The sequence below is a fragment of the Thalassophryne amazonica genome, chromosome 2, assembly GCF_902500255.1.
Source record: "Thalassophryne amazonica chromosome 2, fThaAma1.1, whole genome shotgun sequence".
Taxonomy (NCBI): Eukaryota; Metazoa; Chordata; class Actinopteri; order Batrachoidiformes; family Batrachoididae; genus Thalassophryne; species Thalassophryne amazonica.
The window spans coordinates 139,776,640-139,798,072 of NC_047104.1; the positions used below are offsets into that span (position 1 = coordinate 139,776,640).

At 38.9% G+C, this 21,433-nt stretch overlaps 1 protein-coding gene across 1 annotated transcript in view; it reads right to left on the minus strand.

Annotated features, from left to right (window-relative positions):
* Positions 1-21,433, minus strand: part of scml2 (Scm polycomb group protein like 2) — a 91,720-nt gene that overhangs the window by 62,659 nt on the left and 7,628 nt on the right. The window contains exons 2-3 of the mRNA XM_034194718.1: positions 18,767-18,848; positions 18,366-18,434 (exon numbers count right to left, since the gene is read on the minus strand). Coding sequence (XP_034050609.1) covers positions 18,366-18,434; positions 18,767-18,788 — 91 coding nt within the window. The 5' untranslated portion in view covers positions 18,789-18,848. The remainder of the gene's footprint in view (positions 1-18,365; positions 18,435-18,766; positions 18,849-21,433) is intronic.

The window sequence follows — 21,433 nt, forward strand, 5'->3', positions numbered from 1 at the left end:
AATTAATAGGAAGCCAATGAAGAGAGGCCAATATGGGTGAGATATGCTCTCTCCTTCTAGTCCCTGTTAGCACACTAGCTGCAGCATTTTGAATTAACTGAAGGCTTTTCAGGGAACTTTTAGGACAACCTGATAATAATGAATTACAATAGTCCAGCCTAGAGGAAATAAATGCATGAATTAGTTTTTCAGCATCACTCTGAGACAAGACCTTTCTAATTTTAGAGATATTGCGCAAATGCAAAAAAGCAGTCCTACATATTTGTTTAATATGCGCATTGAATGACATATCCTGATCAAAAATGACTCCAAGATTTCTCACAGTATTACTGGAGGTCAGGGTAATGCCATCCAGAGTAAGGATCTGGTTAGACACCATGTTTCTAAGATTTGTGGGGCCAAGTACAATAACTTCAGTTTTATCTGAGTTTAAAAGCAGGAAATTAGAGGTCATCCATGTCTTTATGTCTGTAAGACAATCCTGCAGTTTAGCTAATTGGTGTGTGTCCTCTGGCTTCATGGATAGATAAAGCTGGGTATCATCTGCGTAACAATGAAAATTTAAGCAATGCCGTCTAATAATACTGCCTAAGGGAAACATGTATAAAGTGAATAAAACTGGTCCTAGCACAGAACCTTGTGGAACTCCATAATTAACCTTAGTCTGTGAAGAAGAGTCCCCATTTACATGAACAAATTGTAATCTATTAGATAAATATGATTCAAACCACCACAGCGCAGTGCCTTTAATACCTATGGCATGCTCTAATCTCTGTAATAAAATGTTATGGTCAACAGTATCAAAAGCAGCACTGAGGTCTAACAGAACAAGCACAGAGATGAGTCCACTGTCTGAGGCCATAAGAAGATCATTTGTAACCTTCACTAATGCTGTTTCTGTACTATGATGAATTCTAAAACCTGACTGAAACTCTTCAAATAGACCATTCCTCTGCAGATGATCAGTTAGCTGTTTTACAACTACCCTTTCAAGAATTTTTGAGAGAAAAGGAAGGTTGGAGATTGGCCTATAATTAGCTAAGATAGCTGGGTCAAGTGATGGCTTTTTAAGTAATGGTTTAATTACTGCCACCTTAAAAGCCTGTGGTACATAGCCAACTAATAAAGATAGATTGTTCATATTTAAGATCGAAGCATTAATTAATGGTAGGGCTTCCTTGAGCAGCCTGGTAGGAATGGGGTCTAATAGACATGTTGATGGTTTGGAGGAAGTAACTAATGAAAAGACAGAACAATCGGAGAGAAAGAGTCTAACCAAATACCGCCATCACTGAAAGCAGCCAAAGATAACGATACGTCTTTGGGATGGTTATGAGTAACTTTTTCTCGAATAGTTAAAATTTTATTAGCAAAGAAAGTCATGAAGTCATTACTAGTTAAAGTTAAAGGAATACTCGGCTCAACAGAGTTCTGACTCTGTCAGCCTGGCTACAGTGCTGAAAAGAAACCTGGGGTTGTTCTTATTTTCTTCAATTAGTGATGAGTAGTAAGATGTCCTAGCTTTATGGAGGGCTTTTTTTTATAGAGCAACAGACTCTTTTTCCAGGCTAAGTGAAGATCTTCTAAATTAGTGAGACATCATTTCCTCTCCAACTTACAAGTTATCTGGTTTAAGCTGCGAGTTTGTGAGTTATACCACGGAGTCAGGCACTTCTGATTTAAAGCTCTCTTTTTCAGAGGAGCTACAGCATCCAAAGTTGTCTTCAATGAGGATGTAAAACTATTGACGAGATACTCTATCTCACTTACAGAGTTTAGGTAGCTACTCTGCACTGTGTTGGTATATGGCATTAGAGAACATAAAGAAGGAATCATATCCTTAAACCTAGTTACAGCGCTTTCTGAAAGACTTCTAGTGTAATAAAACTTATTCCCCACTGCTGGGTAGTCCATCAGAGTAAATGTAAATGTTATTAAGAAATGATCAGACAGAAGGGAGTTTTCAGGGAATACTGTTAAGTCTTCAATTTCCATACCATAAGTCAGAACAAGATCTAAGATATGATTAAAGTGGTGGGTGGACTCATTTACATTTTGAGCAAAGCCAATTGAGTCTAATAATACATTAAATGCAGTGTTGAGGCTGTCATTCTCAGCATCTGTGTGGATGTTAAAATCACCCACTATAATGTAGCATATTAAAAAAAGGATAGGAAAAGAAAAAAGCTTACAAATGAGTCAGATGATTACAAATGATGAAATTTTCAGAATTATGGTCATTTTATGTTGAGGCTAACCAAAAGCATTATGCAGAAACTTTGAACTTTAGACTTGTAATTTTAATTAACTTACTTCAATTGAATTGTACATGTAGTAGTAGTGTTTTTTGTTTTTTTTTTACTGTGTGCCTTCCTTTGACTGAGTTTGTGTAAGATAACCTTCATGCTCAGATCATGTCAGTGTCCTCTTGTTTCCTGTCTTTTGTCCAGTCTGTGTCTTGTTGTTGTAGTAGTTAGTGACCCCTATGTAATGTAGTCTGTTGTCGTATGGTAAGCTCCTGTGACGTTTGTGCATTTTTATTGTAAATTATTTAATTTTTATAGTCTGTCAGGGACTACAGATGGAAATTAGCCCATGGCTATAATCTGACATATTTACACTTTATGTGTTCATTAATATGTGTTGTCCCTTGTAAATAAATAAATGAAATAAACGCAAAAGATATGTCAATATAAAGAAAAAGGACTTGGAAAAGTAAGAATTATTATTTCTATTTTGTTTTTTATTCTCCTCTTTCTTTTTCTCATTTTAGCTAAGCTTATTTATTTTAGTCATGAAGATTAAGTGTCTTGGTAATTTTTGTCTTTTGTCACAACACACCCAATGTTTTACAGTTCTGTTTTATCAATAACAAAAAAAGTGAATGAAACGTTGGGAATGGAATTGGCCACCGGCCACATTCTAGTTGTGTGACCATGAGAGAACACAATGTATGTCCTGCAATTTTCGCAATGTTTCAAAATAAAAATCTGAAAAAAAGCTCTGTAGTACCATTTTTTAAACAAAAACTTCAAATAATTACTGAAATATTTAGCTATATGTATTATTTCTGCATTAGTCGTTGAGACTAATTCATAAATGATAAAGTGTAAATGACAATAAATTATAATAGTGATGTTACAATCAAACATTTTGATTCTTTTCAATGGTTCAAAGTGAACCCAGTCATACTTGTGAGTCATTCCTTTTAAATACAGTAAAACTCACATATAATGGATTCAGGTAGACCAGCGAATTTTGATAATTTGAAGACTTTAAGAGACTTTCTGTCCTCTGATGCACTGAATGCATGTTGTGCCACTCACATGGAGAGCCGGAGACAGCCGTGCCGCGGGGCTGGTGGAGTACCACTCGAAGGAGCACCAGCTGATGCACCAGTTTCAACATGGCGGCCAACCCTGTCCGCTACACCTGTGGCTTTTTATGTGAATGTAGATTTTTATTTTTTATAAATAGAGTGCTTGAGCAGACAGGTATTAAAGAATAAAGGTGGAAAATCCCGCTTTAAAACATAAAATAAAAATCCTGTGTGCCTGTGGAGCAATCTGGTGTTACATCTATGTTGGCAAAAGCCTGGGATTTTGTATCCAATATATAATGAATATTTAATAGAGAAATAAATAAATTACCATTTGTCATTATTAATAGTATTAGACCAGATTGTGGGGAATTCCATTTGTGTCACCTCCATCTCACCAGAAACTCTGTTCCATGCACTCCCTTTGTCATCTGGTTCAGATTAATCTGGCTCAAACCTGTCTTGTGATCACCAGATATAACCACCATGTTATCGTTTGACGTGTCTGTCTCATATGAGCTTCAGACACACAAAGTAACGTTTTTCCTTGGAGTTTCTTATGGAAAAAAAGACAGCAATTCCAGCACAGTGATCCTGCAGGAGTACCTTTGATGTCACACCAAGATTACCACGATTCAGCTGCTTTTGGCCTCACAAGACCAAAATAGTGCTGCGGCAGGGGTAATATTTTGCCTAAATAATGTGCATTAAGATCACAATTCAAGCACTTTTTTTTTTGTCCACAACAGAACAAAAACACACACACTATCACAAAATAATGTAAACCACAGAAAAAAAATAAAAATGAGTTACACTTAAAAACATATTAATCTAATTTTATCCTCATTTTATTGGCACCCAGTGGTTTCAGAATTCATTATAAAATTCCAATTTTAACATTTAAAGCACTGCAGGGTCAAGCACCTATATACACAGAATTTTTTTTATAAACATCCAAGTTCAGTCTCTCTTTAAGGTAAACGACAACATCAAAACTTTGGAATGAACTGCCCGACAGTCTTTGTACTATGGATTCTGACATTTGAAAACATTTTTGTTCAGACAGGCATTAGGTTTGTAATTTTATTTTATTTCTTTAGCCTTCCTATCGTTTTCTCTTTTGTATGCTTTGCGTATCATTTTATTGTGGTAAAGTGGCCTCTGTGTGTGTGTGTGTGTGTGTGTGGCTTCGATCACGCAAAAACTGGGGAGAGCTGACATTTGCCATTTGATATTGTTATGAATTATGGGTCAAGGGTGAATGCTGCAAAAACAGAAAGTTGATAGGAAAAATATTTTTGGAGAAATTAGCAATTTCAGCTAACCAGTAAACAATGGACATTGTGCTGCAATGCACCATGGGAGTTTGGGGTTTGGTGTTTAAATGTTGTTACGGTGGTTCATGTACATCTAACAGTGCTGTTAGTGTTATTGATATATTGTGTTTTTGTAGTTTAAATGGTTTAGTCAGTTTAGTGAATAGAATAGAGCCTTTATTGTCATTGTACATACATATACAGCGAGGAAAATAAGTATTTGAACACCCTGCGATTTTGCAAGTTCTCCCACTTAGAAATCATGGAGGGGTCTGACATTTTCTTCTTAGGTGCATGTCCACTGTGAGAGACATAATCTAAAAAAAAAAAAAAAAAAAAAATCCGGAAATCACAATGTATGATTTTTTTAAATAATTTATTTGTATGTTAATGCTGCAAATAAGTATTTGAACACCTGTGAAAATCAATGTTAATATTTGGTACAGTAGCCTTTGTTTGCAATTACAGAGGTCAAATGTTTCCTGTAGTTTTTCACCAGATTTGCACACACTGCAGCAGGGATTTTGGTCCACTCCTCCATAAAGATCTTCTCCAATCTTTCAGGTTTGGAGTTTCAGCTCCCTCCAAAGATTTTCTATTGAGTTCAGGTCTGGAGACTGGCCAGGCCACTCCAGGACCTTGAAATGCTGGTTGTGTGTTTGGGGTCATTGTCATGCTGGAAGACCCAGCCATGACCAATCTTCAATGCTCTTACTGAGGGAAGGAGGTTGTTTGCCAAAATCTCACAATACATGACCCCATCCATCCTCCCTTCAATACGGTGCAGTCGTCCTGTCCCTTTGCAGAAGAGCACCTCCAGAGTATGATGTTTCCACCACCATGCTTCACGGTTAGGATGGTTTTCTTGGGGTTGTTCTCATCCTCTAAACATGGTAAGTGGAGTTGATTCCAAAAACCTCTATTCTGGTCTCATCTGACCACATGACCTTCTACCATGCCACCTCTGGATCATCCAGATGGTCAATGGTGAACTTCAAACGGGCCTGGACATGTGCTGGCTTGAGCAGGGGGACCTTGCTGCCCTGCAGGATTTTAAACCACGACAGCATCATGTGTTACTAATGTAATCTTTGTGACTGTGGTCCCAGCTCTCTTCAGGTCATTGACCAGGTCCTCCTGTGTAGTTCTGAGCTTTCTCAGAATCATCCTTACCCCACAAAGTGAGATCCTGCATGAAATCCCAGACCGAGGGAGATTGACAGTCATCTTGTGTTTCTTCCACTTTCTAATAAATAATCCTAACAGTTGTTGTCTTCTACCAAGCTGCTTGCCTGTTGTCCTGTAGTCCATCCCAGCCTTGTGCAGGTCTACAATTTTGTCCCTGGTGTCCTTAGACAGCTCTTTGGTCTTGGCTATGGTGGACAGGTTGGAGTGTGATTTATTGAGTGTGTGAACAGGTGTCTTTTGTACAGGTAACAAGTTCAAACAGGTGCAATTAATACAGGTAAAGAGTGCAGAATAAGAGGGCTTCTTAAAGAAAAAATAACAGGTCTGTGTGAGCCAGAATTCTTGCTGGTTGGTAGGTGTTCAAATACTCATTTGCAGCAGTAACATACAAATATATATATATATTTTTTTTTTTTTAATCATACATTGTGATTTCCGGATTTTTATTTTTTTTTTAGATTATGTCTCTCACAGTGGACATGCACCTACAATGAAAATTTAAGACCCCTCCATGATTTCTAAGTGGGAGAACTTGCAAAATCGCAGGGTGTTCAAATACTTATTTTCCTCACTGTATACATACAATGAAATGTGTCCTCTGCATTTAACCCATCCTAATTACAGTTAGACATAATCTAACAAGGAGGAGCAGATGGCAGCCACAGTGCAGCATCCAGATAGTGTTTAGGTCAGGGGCAGAGAAAGGAGCAGAGCCTAAATAAATGTTTTTGCTTGTGGGAGGAAACCGGAGCACCCAGAAGAAACCCACACAGGCACGGGGAGAACATGCAAACTCCACACAGAAAGGGTGGGAAGTGATCCCACGACCTTCTTGCTGTGAGGCACTAGTGCTAACCACTAAGCCACCGTGCCAACAACATGACATAGTCATGGTGTCATGGTGTCATTACCAACAATAAAGACTTAAAGACTATTGCTTTAGAGGTCTACTGTTACCATCTCTGTTTGCAGGTGTATGAACATTAAAAGCACCTTCTTGCAGCAGAATGCAGAAAATACAAAATGCTGTGTGTGCAACTCGGGGCAGCAGACACTTGCCATCTGGTACGTTTATGTATTTTGGGTCAAGGATGAACAGCGCCAAAATGGAACGTTGATAGGACTAATATTTTTGGAGAAACTACATATGCTAATTACATTCCAGATTAACATGCCATTCCAGCAGGGGGTGGCAAATCATCTTTATATTAAAAGCATGAGTACGTGCATGTGTACATGCTTGTGTGAGTGATTTTATTTAGTAAGTTTAATGTAAGTACATATTCTAATTATAAACACATGGATGACACAAGAAAGTGAAAACACTTATTTCCATTGTGGTCCATTTAAAAATCAAATAAAACAAAAGTAATAATAAAATATGAAAATAATAACAGTGTGTATATGGTAACAAGAACCTAAACAATTTATAAATACATTAACAGGATACCTCTATCTCTATCCATATAGAGATATACTGTTAATGTTAGAGATAGGGTGAGGAGCTCGGTCACTCGGGAGGAGCTTGGAGTCGAGCCGCTGCTCCTCCACATCAAAAGGAGTCAGTTGAGGTGGCTCGGGCATCTTTTCCAGATGCCCCCTGGACGCCTCGCTGGAGAGGTGTTCCGGGCACGTCCCATTGGGAGGAGGCCCCGGGGAAGACCCAGGACACTGTGGAGGGACTACATCTCTCGGCTGGCTTGGGAATGCCTTGGGGTTCCACCGGAGGAGCTGGAGGAGGTGTGTGTGGATCGGGAGGTCTGGGGGGCTTTGCTTGAGCTGCTGCCCCCGTGACCCGACTCCGGATAAAGCGGAAGAAAATGGATGGATGGATAACAGGATATAAAAGGGCTTATTTCCTCTTCTAAAAATTGCTGAGATAAGGTTCCAAAAACATTCTGGACTGACACGTCATTCCAACTCATCATGCGAGCTTTGCAGAATTTATTACCACCCTTGAAAAAATGACAGTTACCTATTTTACAAACACTACCCAATCTAGAGCCGGTGCATTCCCACAAGCAACACGCTAGTTTTTCTTGTATGACGTGTTGTACTAATGATTTTGTTCAAGTGCATTGTAAGGGCCTTTGTGATGGTCTGTGAAAGGGGCTATATAAACAACTTTTACTTACTCACTTATTGTTATCTACTCACGCTTCACCAAGTTGAAGCAGCGGTTCTCAGCATAGCTCAATTTCTCCCCAGTTCCTGTCAGTTCTGTTCATTCTTGCTCGTTTTGGGTCTTTTGAAATGTTTCTTAAAGTACAGGTTAACTTGTCTTACAATCTTTGTCATGTGAAAACATTGTTCGCAAATCACGCTTTTGCGTGCTCTTCTCACTGTCGTGGCTTCCTTCTGGACATAAATAAACACTTTAATGAGTTGCAGGCACAGTAACTTAATTTATCGCAAATGATAATAGATGTCATCCACTTCAATACATTTAATTAAAAAAGAAAAAGGCCGATATGCTTTCATGCCCGACACAGGCTTTCTCCATTCTACTGCACACTGAACATGATGCAGCTCACTAAATAAAAGCTACTGCAGGCATGTTTCGAGGAAGAAAACAAATGCTATGTCCATCCAATATGAATATGTTTTTAACCCTCCAAACTTCATCAATGACATCAAATGACAAGGATCTATTCAGTTGCCATATAATGGACACTAATGCAGCACAGCACCCACATGTAAAGTTTGCAAACTGTAGGTGTGCCACCATTTTATCAGGACCACCTACACACAAGAGTCTAGATGCTCCCATTAAAAAAATCCTCAACCTTCCCATGAGGGGATAGTAATAAAAAATAATAAATAAAATAATTGTAAAAATTATGTGTACAGGAGAAGACAGTCTTCAGAGCTGCCATCTTATGTACAGGGGGGCAAAAAAGTATTTTCCCTGATTGTGCAACTTCTCCTACTTAGAAAGATGAGAGAGGTCTGTAATTTTCATCATAGGTACACTTCAACTATGAGAGACAAAATGAGAAAAAAAAAAAAATCCAGAAAATCACATTGTAGGATTTTTAAAGAATTTAATTGTAAATTATGGTGGAAAATAAGTATTTGGTCACCCACAAATAAGCAAGATTTCTGGCTCTCACAGACCTGTAACTTCTTCTTTAACAAGCTCTTCTGTCCTCCACCTGTTACCTATATTAATGGCACCTGTTGGAACTCGTTATCTGTATAAAAGACACCTATCCACAGCCTCAAACAGTCAGACTCTAAACTCAACCATGGCCGAGACCAAAGAGCTGTCGAAGGACACTGGGAAGAAAATTGTAGATGTGCACCAGGCTGGGAAGAGTGAATCTACAATAGTCAAGCAGGTTGGTGTGAATAAATCAACTGTGGGAGCAATTGTAAGAAAATGGAAGACATACAAGACCATTGATAATCTCCCTCGATCTGGGGCTCCATGCAAGATGTCATCCCCTGGGGTCAAAATGATCATGAGAACGGTGAACAAAAATCCCAGAACTACAACCCCTAGCAAAAATTATGGAATCACCGGCCTCGGAGGATGTTCATTCAGTTGTTTGATTTTGTAGAAAAAAAGCAGATCACAGACATGACACAAAACTAAAATCATTTCAAATGGCAACTTTCTGGCTTTAAGAAACACTATAAGAAATCAAGAAAAAAAGATGGTGGCAGTCAGTAACGGTTACTTTTTTAGACCAAGCAGAGGAAAAAATATGGAATCACTCAATTCTGAGGAAAAAATTATGGAATCACCCTGTAAATTTTCATCCCCAAAACTAACACCTGCATCATATCAGATCTGCTTGTTAGTCTACATCTAAAAAGGAGTGATCACACCTTGGAGAGCTGTTGCACCAAGTGGACTGACATGAATCATGGCTCCAACACGAGAGATCTCAATTGAAACAAAGGAGAGGATTATCAAACTCTTAAAAGAGGGTAAATCATCACGCAATGTTGCAAAAGATGTTGGTTGTTCACAGTCAGCTGTGTCTAAACTCTGGACCAAATACAAACAACATGGGAAGGTTGTTAAAGGCAAACATACTGGTAGACCAAGGAAGACATCAAATGGGCTAAGGAAAAGCAATCGTGGACTGTGGATGACTGGATGAAAGTCATATTCAGTGATGAATTTCGAATCTGCATTGGGCAAGGTGATGTTTCTGGAACTTTTGTTTGGTGCCGTTCCAATGAGATTTATAAAGATGACTGCCTGAAGAGAACATGTAAATTTCCACAGTCATTGATGATATGGGGCTGCATGTCAGGTAAAGGCACTGGGGAGATGGCTGTCATTACATCATCAATAAATGCACAAGTTTATGTTGATATTTTGGACAATTGAAAGGATGTTTGGGGATGATGAAATCATTTTTCATGATGATAATGCATCTTGCCATAGAGCAAAAACTGTGAAAACATTCCTTGCAAAAAGACACATAGGGTCAATGTCATGGCATAGGGTCAATGTCAACGAGCAGATCTGATTTGATGCAGGTGTTAGTTTGGGGGATGAAAATTTACAGGGTGATTCCATAATTTATTCCTCAGAATTGAGTGATTCCATATTTTTTTCCTCTGCTTGGTCTAAAAAAGTAACCGTTACTGACTGTCACAATCTTTTTTTCTTGATTTCTTATAGTGTTTCTTAAAGCCAGAAAGTTGCCATTTGAAATGACTTTAGTTTTGTGTCATGTCTGTGATCTGCTTTTTTTCTACAAAATTAAAACAACTGAATGAACATCATCCGAGGCCGGTGATTCCATAATTTTTGCCAGGGGTTGTACATGGAGGGACCTGATGAATGACCTGCAGAGAGCTGGGACCAAAGTAACAAAGGCTACACACTACACAGAGAGGGACTCAAATCCTGCAGTGCCAGGCGTGTCCCCCTGCTTAAGCCAATACGTGTCCAGGCCCATCTGAAGTTTGCCAGAGAGCATATGGATGATCCAGAAGAGGATTGGGAGAATATCATGTGGTCAGATGAAACCAAAATAGAACATTTACATCTGCATGGAGGAGATCTGCATGGAGGAATGGGGCAAAACACCAGCTACAGTGTGTGCAAACCTGGTGAAGACTTACAGGAAACGTTTGACCTCTGTCATTGCCAACAAAGATTATGTTACAAAGTACTGAGTTGAACTTTTGTTATTGACCAAATATTTATTTTCCACCATAATTTACAAATAAATTCTTTAAAAATCCTACAATGTGATTTCCTGCATTTTTTTTCTCATATTGTCTCTCACAGTAGAAGTGTACCTATGTTGAAAATTACAGACCTCTCTCATCTTTCTAAGGAAGAGAACTTGCACAGTCAGGGATTGACTAAATATTCTTTTGCCCCACTGTAGGTCAGAATGTGTTTGGTTACACTAATGCAAACAGACACAGAAGCAACACTGTAATCTTAAATCTATAAATTAGAATGAAGTCATTTTCAGAAGAGTTGACCTCAGACAGTCAGACCTTTTGTTACTGTATACTAGATATAGAGTTTGATCATACAGTGGTTAAAACAGCAGGTGCACTGGGATCAAAATTATATGTGACGCCATTAAAGGTCATCAAATCAAGGCAACACAAAGCAAAAAATAATTTAAGACATTGATTATTATGCTGACTGAATCTGGAAAATACAATGAGTCAATATATTAAAAAAGAACACTAATTGTGATAATAATAATGTATGAGTCATAGCAGGAGCTGTAACATTATTATTACTTCACCAATTATGATAATGATTAGTAGTATCAGTATTACTACCAATAGCAGAATGTATATTTTATTAAATCATGCAATACAGTAATGCAAAATCTTTATAAAAAAAAAAAAGCTAACCCTGTACGTATGTTCATTATGACAATGAATACAAATCACTTACACAAATATTACAGATGCAATTTAATGGATACATTAAAAAAGTGAATTATGAAGCAGGTACCAGTTTTGTTACATACATCAAAGTTCAAAAATAACCATTTTTGTAAGATTTTGACTTTAATGCACTGGTAGATATACACTTTAATCAAACTTTTAGTATAAATAGCTGGAGTAATCAGACCCTTTAAAAACATTTTCTTGCTAATATATGGGTATGTAACATTCAGTCTATAACTGTATGTTATGAATATGTAAGTCTGTAAATCTAACTTGTGTTATTATGGGCTCTCCCTGTATGGTACTGTACGGTTGCCAGATCAGAGACTTACACAACAACAACCTTGTGTGATACATGATCCATTTTTGTTTTGTTGTTTTTTTGTTGTTGTTGTTTTTTGTTTTTTGGCAGGGCGGGGGGAGGTGATATTACTACTGATTGCAGGGGTGGTGGCCAAGTGGTTAGTGTGCTTGGTTTCAGTGCGGAAGGTTCCCGGTTCAAATCCCAACCATGCCACATTTATCCATGTAATATGGATGTTGTGTCACAAAGGATCCAGTGTAAAACCGGTGTAAAATCAAGATCCAGATCCACTTCAGAGCTGCTGGGGTGACCCCGAGTAAAAACAAGGAAGAAGCTGAAGGGGCTTCCTTACTTACCAATGAAGAATAGCACAGACAAAATAATGAAAAACAACTAACTACCCATTAATATGTACATAAAAAAAATAATTTAAGTGAATCGGGAACGCTCTGAAGAACACTGTGTGACGCTGCTTACAAACATGCGTCCACCTCTGTGTTCTTGACACAACATGAAGCCTCTTAAATTTAAATCACGGACAGGCATCCAAAAACAGACATTTTTCTCCAAAACTCCAGAACCAAGAAACACAGATGAGGAGAAAGGAGAGAGACAGAACTGGAGGTGAGAGCAGCTGATGAGAGAGAAGATGACGAGCACAGAGGTAAGAAAACCTGAGTGCAAGCCTCCAAAATAAAGGCAAACACCGTCGATCTGGCTGGAATCCAGGGTGGCTGAAGAACCCCAAATATAGTTTGTCCTCGTACCAGACTACCTATGTCAAGTTTAAATTGTTTGATCTCAGGCTTGAGCATGCTTTAGTTGCAGCTCATTTACTGTTTTATTTTTGGCAGGCAATAATGATAAAATAACAGTTTTAGTTAAACAACATAATCTTTATTACATCAGAATAAGTGCAGCAATGAATCATGCTCACTGTGTTCATAACATGCCATTCTTGCAAAGTTCTTAGGTTACACAGTTTATGCTAGCATAATAAAATATTTTTGCTATTGTTTATTTCAACGAGTCAAGTCCCCTCCCCCTCGCTTTTTCATTTCTTAGCGCTTTACATTTTTCCCTTAAATGCACTTCGCAGTTTGAATTTTGAGCGAATACCATCGGGCCTGAAAAAAACAAAATCTTGGAAAAACAGTGACCTACATGTCAAATCAATCAATCAATCAATCAATTTTTTTATATAGTGCCAAATCACAACAAACAGTTGCCCCAAGGCGCTTTATATTGTAAGGCAAGGCCATACAATAATTATGTAAAACCCCAACGGTCAAAACGACCCCCTGTGAGCAAGCACTTGGCTACAGTGGGAAGGAAAAACTCCCTTTTAACAGGAAGAAACCTCCAGCAGAACCAGGCTCAGGGAGGGGCAGTCTTCTGCTGGGACTGGTAGGGGCTGAGGGAGAGAACCAGGAAAAAGACATGCTGTGGAGGGGAGCAGAGATCGATCACTAATGATTAAATGCAGAGTGGTGCATACAGAGCAAAAAGAGAAAGAAACAGTGCATCATGGGAACCCCCAGCAGTCTACGTCTATAGCAGCATAACTAAGGGATGGTTCAGGGTCACCTGATCCAGCCCTAACTATAAGCTTTAGCAAAAAGGAAAGTTTTAAGCCTAATCTTAAAAGTAGAGAGGGTGTCTGTCTCCCTGATCTGAATTGGGAGCTGGTTCCACAGGAGAGGAGCCTGAAAGCTGAAGGCTCTGCCTCCCATTCTACTCTTACAAACCCTAGGAACTACAAGTAAGCCTGCAGTCTGAGAGCAAAGCGCTCTATTGGGGTGATATGGTACTACGAGGTCCCTAAGATAAGATGGGACCTGATTATTCAAAACCTTATAAGTAAGAAGAAGAATTTTAAATTCTATTCTAGAATTAACAGGAAGCCAATGAAGAGAGGCCAAAATGGGTGAGATATGCTCTCTCCTTCTAGTCCCCGTCAGTACTCTAGCTGCAGGATTTTGAATTAACTGAAGGCTTTTTAGGGAACTTTTAGGACAACCTGATAATAATGAATTACAATAGTCCAGCCTAGAGGAAATAAATGCATGAATTAGTTTTTCAGCATCACTCTGAGACAAGACCTTTCTGATTTTAGAGATATTGCGTAAATGCAAAAAAGCAGTCCTACATATTTGTTTAATATGCGCTTTGAATGACATATCCTGATCAAAAATGACTCCAAGATTTCTCACAGTATTACTAGAGGTCAGGGTAATGCCATCCACAGTAAGGATCTGGTTAGACATCATGTTTCTAAGATTTGTGGGGCCAAGTACAATAACTTCAGTTTTATCTGAGTTTAAAAGCAGGAAATTAGAGGTCATCCATGTCTTTATGTCTGTAAGACAATCCTGCAGTTTAGCTAATTGGTGTGTGTCCTCTGGCTTCATGGATAGATAAAGCTGGGTATCATCTGCGTAACAATGAAAATTTAAGCAATACCGTCTAATAATACTGCCTAAGGGAAGCATGTATAAAGTGAATAAAATTGGTCCTAGCACAGAACCTTGTGGAACTCCATAATAACTTTAGTCTGTGAAGAAGATTCCCCATTTACATGAACAAATTGTAATCTATTAGACAAATATGATTCAAACCACCGCAGCGCAGTGCCTTTAATACCTATGGCATGCTCTAATCTCTGTAATAAAATTTTATGGTCAACAGTATCAAAAGCAGCACTGAGGTCTAACAGAACAAGCACAGAGATGAGTCCACTGTCCGAGGCCATAAGATCATTTGTAACCTTCACTAATGCTGTTTCTGTACTATGATGAATTCTAAAACCTGACTGAAACTCTTCAAATAGACCATTCCTCTGCAGATGATCAGTTAGCTGTTTTACAACTACCCTTTCAAGAATTTTTGAGAGAAAAGGAAGGTTGGAGATTGGCCTATAATTAGCTAAGATAGCTGGGTCAAGTGATGGCTTTTTAAGTAATGGTTTAATTACTGCCACCTTAAAAGCCTGTGGTACATAGCCAACTAACAAAGATAGATTGATCATATTTAAGATCAAAGCATTAAATAATGATAGGGCTTCCTTGAGCAGCCTGGTAGGAATGGGGTCTAATAAACATGTTGATGGTTTGGATGAAGTAACTAATGAAAATAACTCAGACAGAACAATCGGAGAGAAAGAGTCTAACCAAATACCGGCATCACTGAAAGCAGCCAAAGATAACGATACGTCTTTGGGATGGTTATGAGTAATTTTTTCTCTAATAGTTAAAATTTTGTTAGCAAAGAAAGTCATGAAGTCATTACTAGTTAAAGTTAATGGAATACTCAGCTCAATAGAGCTCTGACTCTTTGTCAGCCTGGCTACAGTGCTGAAAAGAAACCTGGGGTTGTTCTTATTTTCTTCAATTAGTGATGAGTAGAAAGATGTCCTAGCTTTACGGAGGGCTTTTTTATAGAGCAACAGACTCTTTTTCCAGGCTAAGTGAAGATCTTCTAAATTAGTGAGACACCATTTCCTCTCCAACTTACGGGTTATCTGCTTTAAGCTACGAGTTTGTGAGTTATACCACGGAGTCAGGCACTTCTGATTTAAAGCTCTCTTTTTCAGAGGAGCTACAGCATCCAAAGTTGTCTTCAATGAGGATGTAAAACTATTGATGAGATACTCTATCTCACTTACAGAGTTTAGGTAGCTACTCTGCACTGTGTTGGTATATGGCATTAGAGAACATAAAGAAGGAATCATATCCTTAAACCTAGTTACAGCGCTTTCTGAAAGACTTCTAGTGTAATGAAACTTATTCCCCACTGCTGGGTAGTCCATCAGAGTAAATGTAAATGTTATTAAGAAATGATCAGACAGAAGGGAGTTTTCAGGGAATACTGTTAAGTCTTCTATTTCCATACCATAAGTCAGAACAAGATCTAAGATATGATTAAAGTGGTGGGTGGCTGTCATTCTCAGCATCTGTGTGGATGTTAAAATCGCCCACTATAATTATCTTATCTGAGCTAAGCACTAAGTCAGACAAAAGGTCTGAAAATTCACAGAGAAACTCACAGTAACGACCAGGTGGACGATAGATAATAACAAATAAAACTGGTTTTTGGGACTTCCAATTTGGATGGACAAGACTAAGAGTCAAGCTTTCAAATGAATTAAAGCTCTGTCTGGGTTTTTGATTAATTAATAAGCTGGAATGGAAGATTGCTGCTGATCCTCCGCCCCGGCCCGTGCTACGAGCATTCTGACAGTTAGTGTGACTCGGGGGTGTTGACTCATTTAAACTAACATATTCATCCTGCTGTAACCAGGTTTCTGTAAGGCAGAATAAATCAATATGTTGATCAATTATTATATCATTTACCAACAGGGACTTAGAAGAGAGAGACCTAATGTTTAATAGACCACATTTAACTGTTTTAGTCTGTGGTGCAGTTGAAGGTGCTATATTATTTTTTCTTTTTGAATTTTTATGCTTAAATAGATTTTTGCTGGTTATTGGTAGTCTGGGAGCAGGCACCGTCTCTATGGGGATGGGGTAATGAGGGGATGGCAGGGGGAGAGAAGCTGCAGAGAGGTGTGTAAGACTACAACTCTGCTTCCTGGTCCCAACCCTGGATAGTCACGGTTTGGAGGATTTAAGAAAATTGGCCAGATTTCTAGAAATGAGAGCTGCTCCATCCAAAGTGGGATGGATGCCGTCTCTCCTAACAAGACCAGGTTTTCCCCAGAAGCTTTGCCAATTATCTATGAAGCCCACCTCATTTTTTGGACACCACTCAGACAGCCAGCAATTCAAGGAGAACATGCGGCTAAACATGTCACTCCCGGTCTGATTGGGGAGGGGCCCAGAGAAAACTACAGAGTCCGACATTGTTTTTGCAAAGTTACACACCGATTTAATGTTAATTTTAGTGACCTCCGATTGGCGTAACCGGGTGTCATTACTGCCGACGTGAATTACAATCTTACCAAATTTACGCTTAGCCTTAGCCAGCAGTTTCAAATTTCCTTCAATGTCGCCTGCTCTGGCCCCCGGAAGACAATTGACTATGGTTGCTGGTGTCGCTAACTTCACATTTCGCAAAACAGAGTCGCCAATAACCAGAGTTTGATCCTCGGCGGGTGTGTCGTCGAGTGGGGAAAAACGGTTAGAGATGTGAACGGGTTGGCGGTGTACACGGGGCTTCTGTTTAGGGCTACGCTTCCTCCTCACAGTCACCCAGTCGGCCTGCTTTCCCGGCTGCTCGGGATCTGCCAGGGGGTAACTAACGGCGGCTAAGCTACCTTGGTCCGCACCGACTACAGGGGCCTGGCTAGCTGTAGAATTTTCCACGGTGCGGAGCCGAGTCTCCAATTCGCCCAGCCTGGCCTCCAAAGCTACGAATAAGCTACACTTATTACAAGTACCATTACTGCTAAAGGAGGCAGAGGAATAACTAAACATTTCACACCCAGAGCAGAAAAGTGCGGGAGAGACAGGAGAAGCCGCCATGCTAAATCGGCTAAGAGCTAGTAGCTACGCTAAGCTAGCGGATTCCTAAAAACACGCAAAGTGAATAATGTGTAAATAATTTAGAGGTGATTCAGCAGAAGGAGTGCTTTAGTTAAGGCACGTAAAGATTACACTGGGAAACAAATCGTAATCTAGATAACTAGATCAATCTAACTGCGCAGATTAAACAGCTAACAGATACAGAAAAACACCGCTGTGCTCCGGAACAGGAAGTGATACAATACCGCAGTGAGAGCCAACCACCAGTATATCATCCAAATATATCTGTTTACCATCACAAGATGGCAGCCAATTACACCATAAATCAACCTGGGTCTGGCCTAGTGTTAAACATACGTCTATGCCTCCAGTCATGGCAGATGTGGTACACATTAACTAATCTGCATATTAATTCAATGGTATCACCAACAACATACAGTAAATAATCATAATGTCCACAAATACATTCAAAACTACAATCAGGAAGTTTAACAATTTGGGGGGGAAATGCAGTTCCGGATTAATTTAAATGATCTCTGTGTTGTGGTTTAATAGGATCTTATTTAGAAAGTTCACCAGATGAAAATATGTTTGTAATTATTTGGGAAATTTGAAAGAAGTTTTTTTTTTTACTTATTCAGAACTTGCTAAAAAAAACATCAACTAGTGTGTCTTAAAATCTGTCTTCAAAGAGCTTTTGTAAAGTCACCCCATTACAGAACAGACAAAATTTATTACCGTTACAGCACAGAGTCAAAGGTGGTCAACTAAAAGAAAAAACAAGCTAATAACTCAAAACATCTGGCATTTGACTGCTAATGAAAGAATCTTAAGTGAAGAGGAAGTAGTCAGAGATAAAAATTGCCAACCGTTAGATTTGTCGAGGGCAGAGCCCGCTGTGATGCTGCTTCGTCTCTCCCTCTTGTCCTCTTTCTGATCTGAAATTAAAAACAATTCAGCTGTTCATCAGCAATCGGTAACTACCGATACATACGTCAGGACACAAGCAGGAATAAAGTTGCATTACTTGGACTTGCAAAGAGCCTGAACAAGGGAATGTGCTACGACTCAAAACTTTCAATTATCAGGTAAGAAAGAACAACTTTCTTCTTTTAAAATTTGATCATGTTTGATGTGTTTGTTATAATACTTCTGTTTTTGTTTTATAAGGTGGAGTACATTTGAAAAGTTGGGCATATATCGATAATCATTTAATAACTACACAAATGTACAAACAAACATGCACACTGTCGTATTAGTGAGTCCCTACCTCTATGTGGTGTTCGGCCCATGACAGCCAGAGTCCTGCAGATGAGGTGAAGTCAGGCAGATGGTCTGATACACAAGCTGGGCTAGAAACGGGTTAAAAAAAAAAAAAAAAATCATCTGCAAATTCAACAGCAAAAATACAACAATACACAGAAGGTCTGGTGTAGGAAAGACCTTTAAGAATGCTGATCTTTATAACAAATTTGGGTGTGGTTTTGTTAATGTGGTGATGGAAAAGTAAAAGCGATGACAGGGTGCTCAACTTTATGTTTGGCAAGTTCATTTTGAAATAATTGCTAAATATCCCCATCACAATCTCAATATTCTGAAATTACAAAAATGTAACAATTCTTCAATAGACCACTGTTACATCCTCAATGCACATGCTCAGTAGTGTGTAAATCTCACGACTAAGTGTGAGGTCCCACCTCCACTGTCGGCATGGGGAGCTTGAATTGCCTATTCATCCAAAACACGTACGAATAGCTCTTGCAGCTAATTCCATACTGTGCCATTGTACTATGATCGCCCACGATCCAACAAAGTGCTAAAACAGGATGAAGCAGCTTAATCTGGCTTGCCTCCTAACATGCTGGTTCATAAAGTGCAGACCTGGCAATTCGCCTCAAAACGAAAGTAAATTGCACCCTTGGCCAGACGTTCAGCTGCTTTCAGTGCTTGTTTTACTGTTTTTAAATGTTTGAAAAATATTGAGTTAGTGTTTTTGTTTTTCTTCCTGATAGAAAAGTCCACTGTTTTCTGGCTTTCCTCCCAAACACAGCTATCAATTGTGTGAGGCAGGTTTGAATTGAGGATTACAGCTGATGGCACCAATGTTATCTACTAAATATCGTCTTATTGTTCTGACTGTCACATCTGGGACAAGTTCAAGGGACTTTGTCCACCTTTCTCTGGGCAAGTTACAGGCACCTGTCGCAGTGTTATCCATAGATTCAGTCATCTCTATGTATTTACACGGAGGACACATGCCCACGTTAAAAGGCGCTGTTCCCCACGGCATCCTACATGAGTGACCTGTGGAGTACTGAGTCAGCTCGCATGTGCAAAAGAATGTAACAATGATCTATTAACATTTGAATGTTATTGTGCTGTTTTGTTGTCCCTACATAACCTTGAAAATGTCATCAGTAGAACTTGATTGGCTTTTCCCCCAGTTTGTTGATTGAGGTTCAATTCAAATCTGTTAGCAAACACATCTATAATTATTTGTGTAATTCCAATGCAATAATCCTGCCATATTATCTTTTACTGACATTTTGATTGTTACATTATGGATTTTTTTGACATGTGCCCCCAGTCCCCACAAATCTGTAATCCATCTGTGTCGGAAAATCACCCAAGTACACCCTTATGCTAAATATACACTATCTCACTGTGACCTTGAAATTGACCCCAAGGTCACTGTAATCAACTGGTGTTTGGGATCACCCAAGTACACCCTTATGCTAAATATGAATGAAATTGGGCAACTTGTTCTTGAGATATCGCGCTAACAAATGAAAACGGATGGACATGCTGATCACTATATGCCCCGGTATGAAATACGCGGTATATATAAAAAGTAAAATTTTCAGAATAAATACATTTTATGGAAACCTTAAATAACTGTTTAACTAATTGATTAGTTAACTGACAGAGAACACTTCACTATTTTAGTTGTACCAGCTCTTGGTTTTGTACCTTCTCTTGGTTTAGCTTCTAAGACAATGAGGATGTGCTTCTTTCCAATGTTTCATAATCACTCAACATGACATTCAATATACAGTTGTGCTCAAAAGTTAACATACCCTGGCAGATTTTTTTTTTGGCCATTTTTCAGAGAATATGAACAACACAAAAACTTTTTTTTACTCATGGTTAGTGGCTGGCAAACAACTGTGTTTACTCTTTTCAAATCATAATGACAACAGAAACTACCCAAATTAACCTGATCAAAAGTTTACATACCCCTGTTCTTAATACCGTGTGTTGCCCCCTTTAACATCAATGACAGTTCGGAGTCTTTTGTGATAGTTTGTGGACGAGGCTCTCTGATGGTAAAGCTGCCACTGAATATGTTTCAGACTTTATTTGCATCAATTACAAAGAAATGCAAACAATATGGCACTCTATGGTAAATCTGCATGGAGTAGACAGTTCTCAAAAACTGAGTGACTGTGCAAGAAGGCTTACGTGGCTGTGATTGGAGAAATTATGCACAGTTGCAAGCTTTGCATTTTGTATCACCAGTTATACATCTTCATGATGAAGTGGTATAGAGGAGGATTTTCTTAAAAAGAAGACCTGAAAGTTTAGCTACAAATTGCCAGAAGGTACATCTGAGATGCAAGCCTGGAGTTGATCTGTTTTGGTGAAAGAAAATCCTTCTCTGCTCTACTCCACTATGAAGCTAAGAGTAGTGATGCAAAATGCAAAGCTTGCACTGTGCACAATTTCTCTAATCACAGCCACATAAGCCCATAACTTCTCCTGGCTTGTCTCGGTGTCTTGGTGGCTTTCCTCACTCTTCTCCTTCTTGCACAGTCACTCAGTTTTTGAGAACTGTCTACTCCATGCAGATTTACCATAAAGTGCCATACTGTTTGTATTTCTTTGTAATTAATATAAATAAAGTCCGACATATTTAGTGGCAGCTTTACCATCAGAG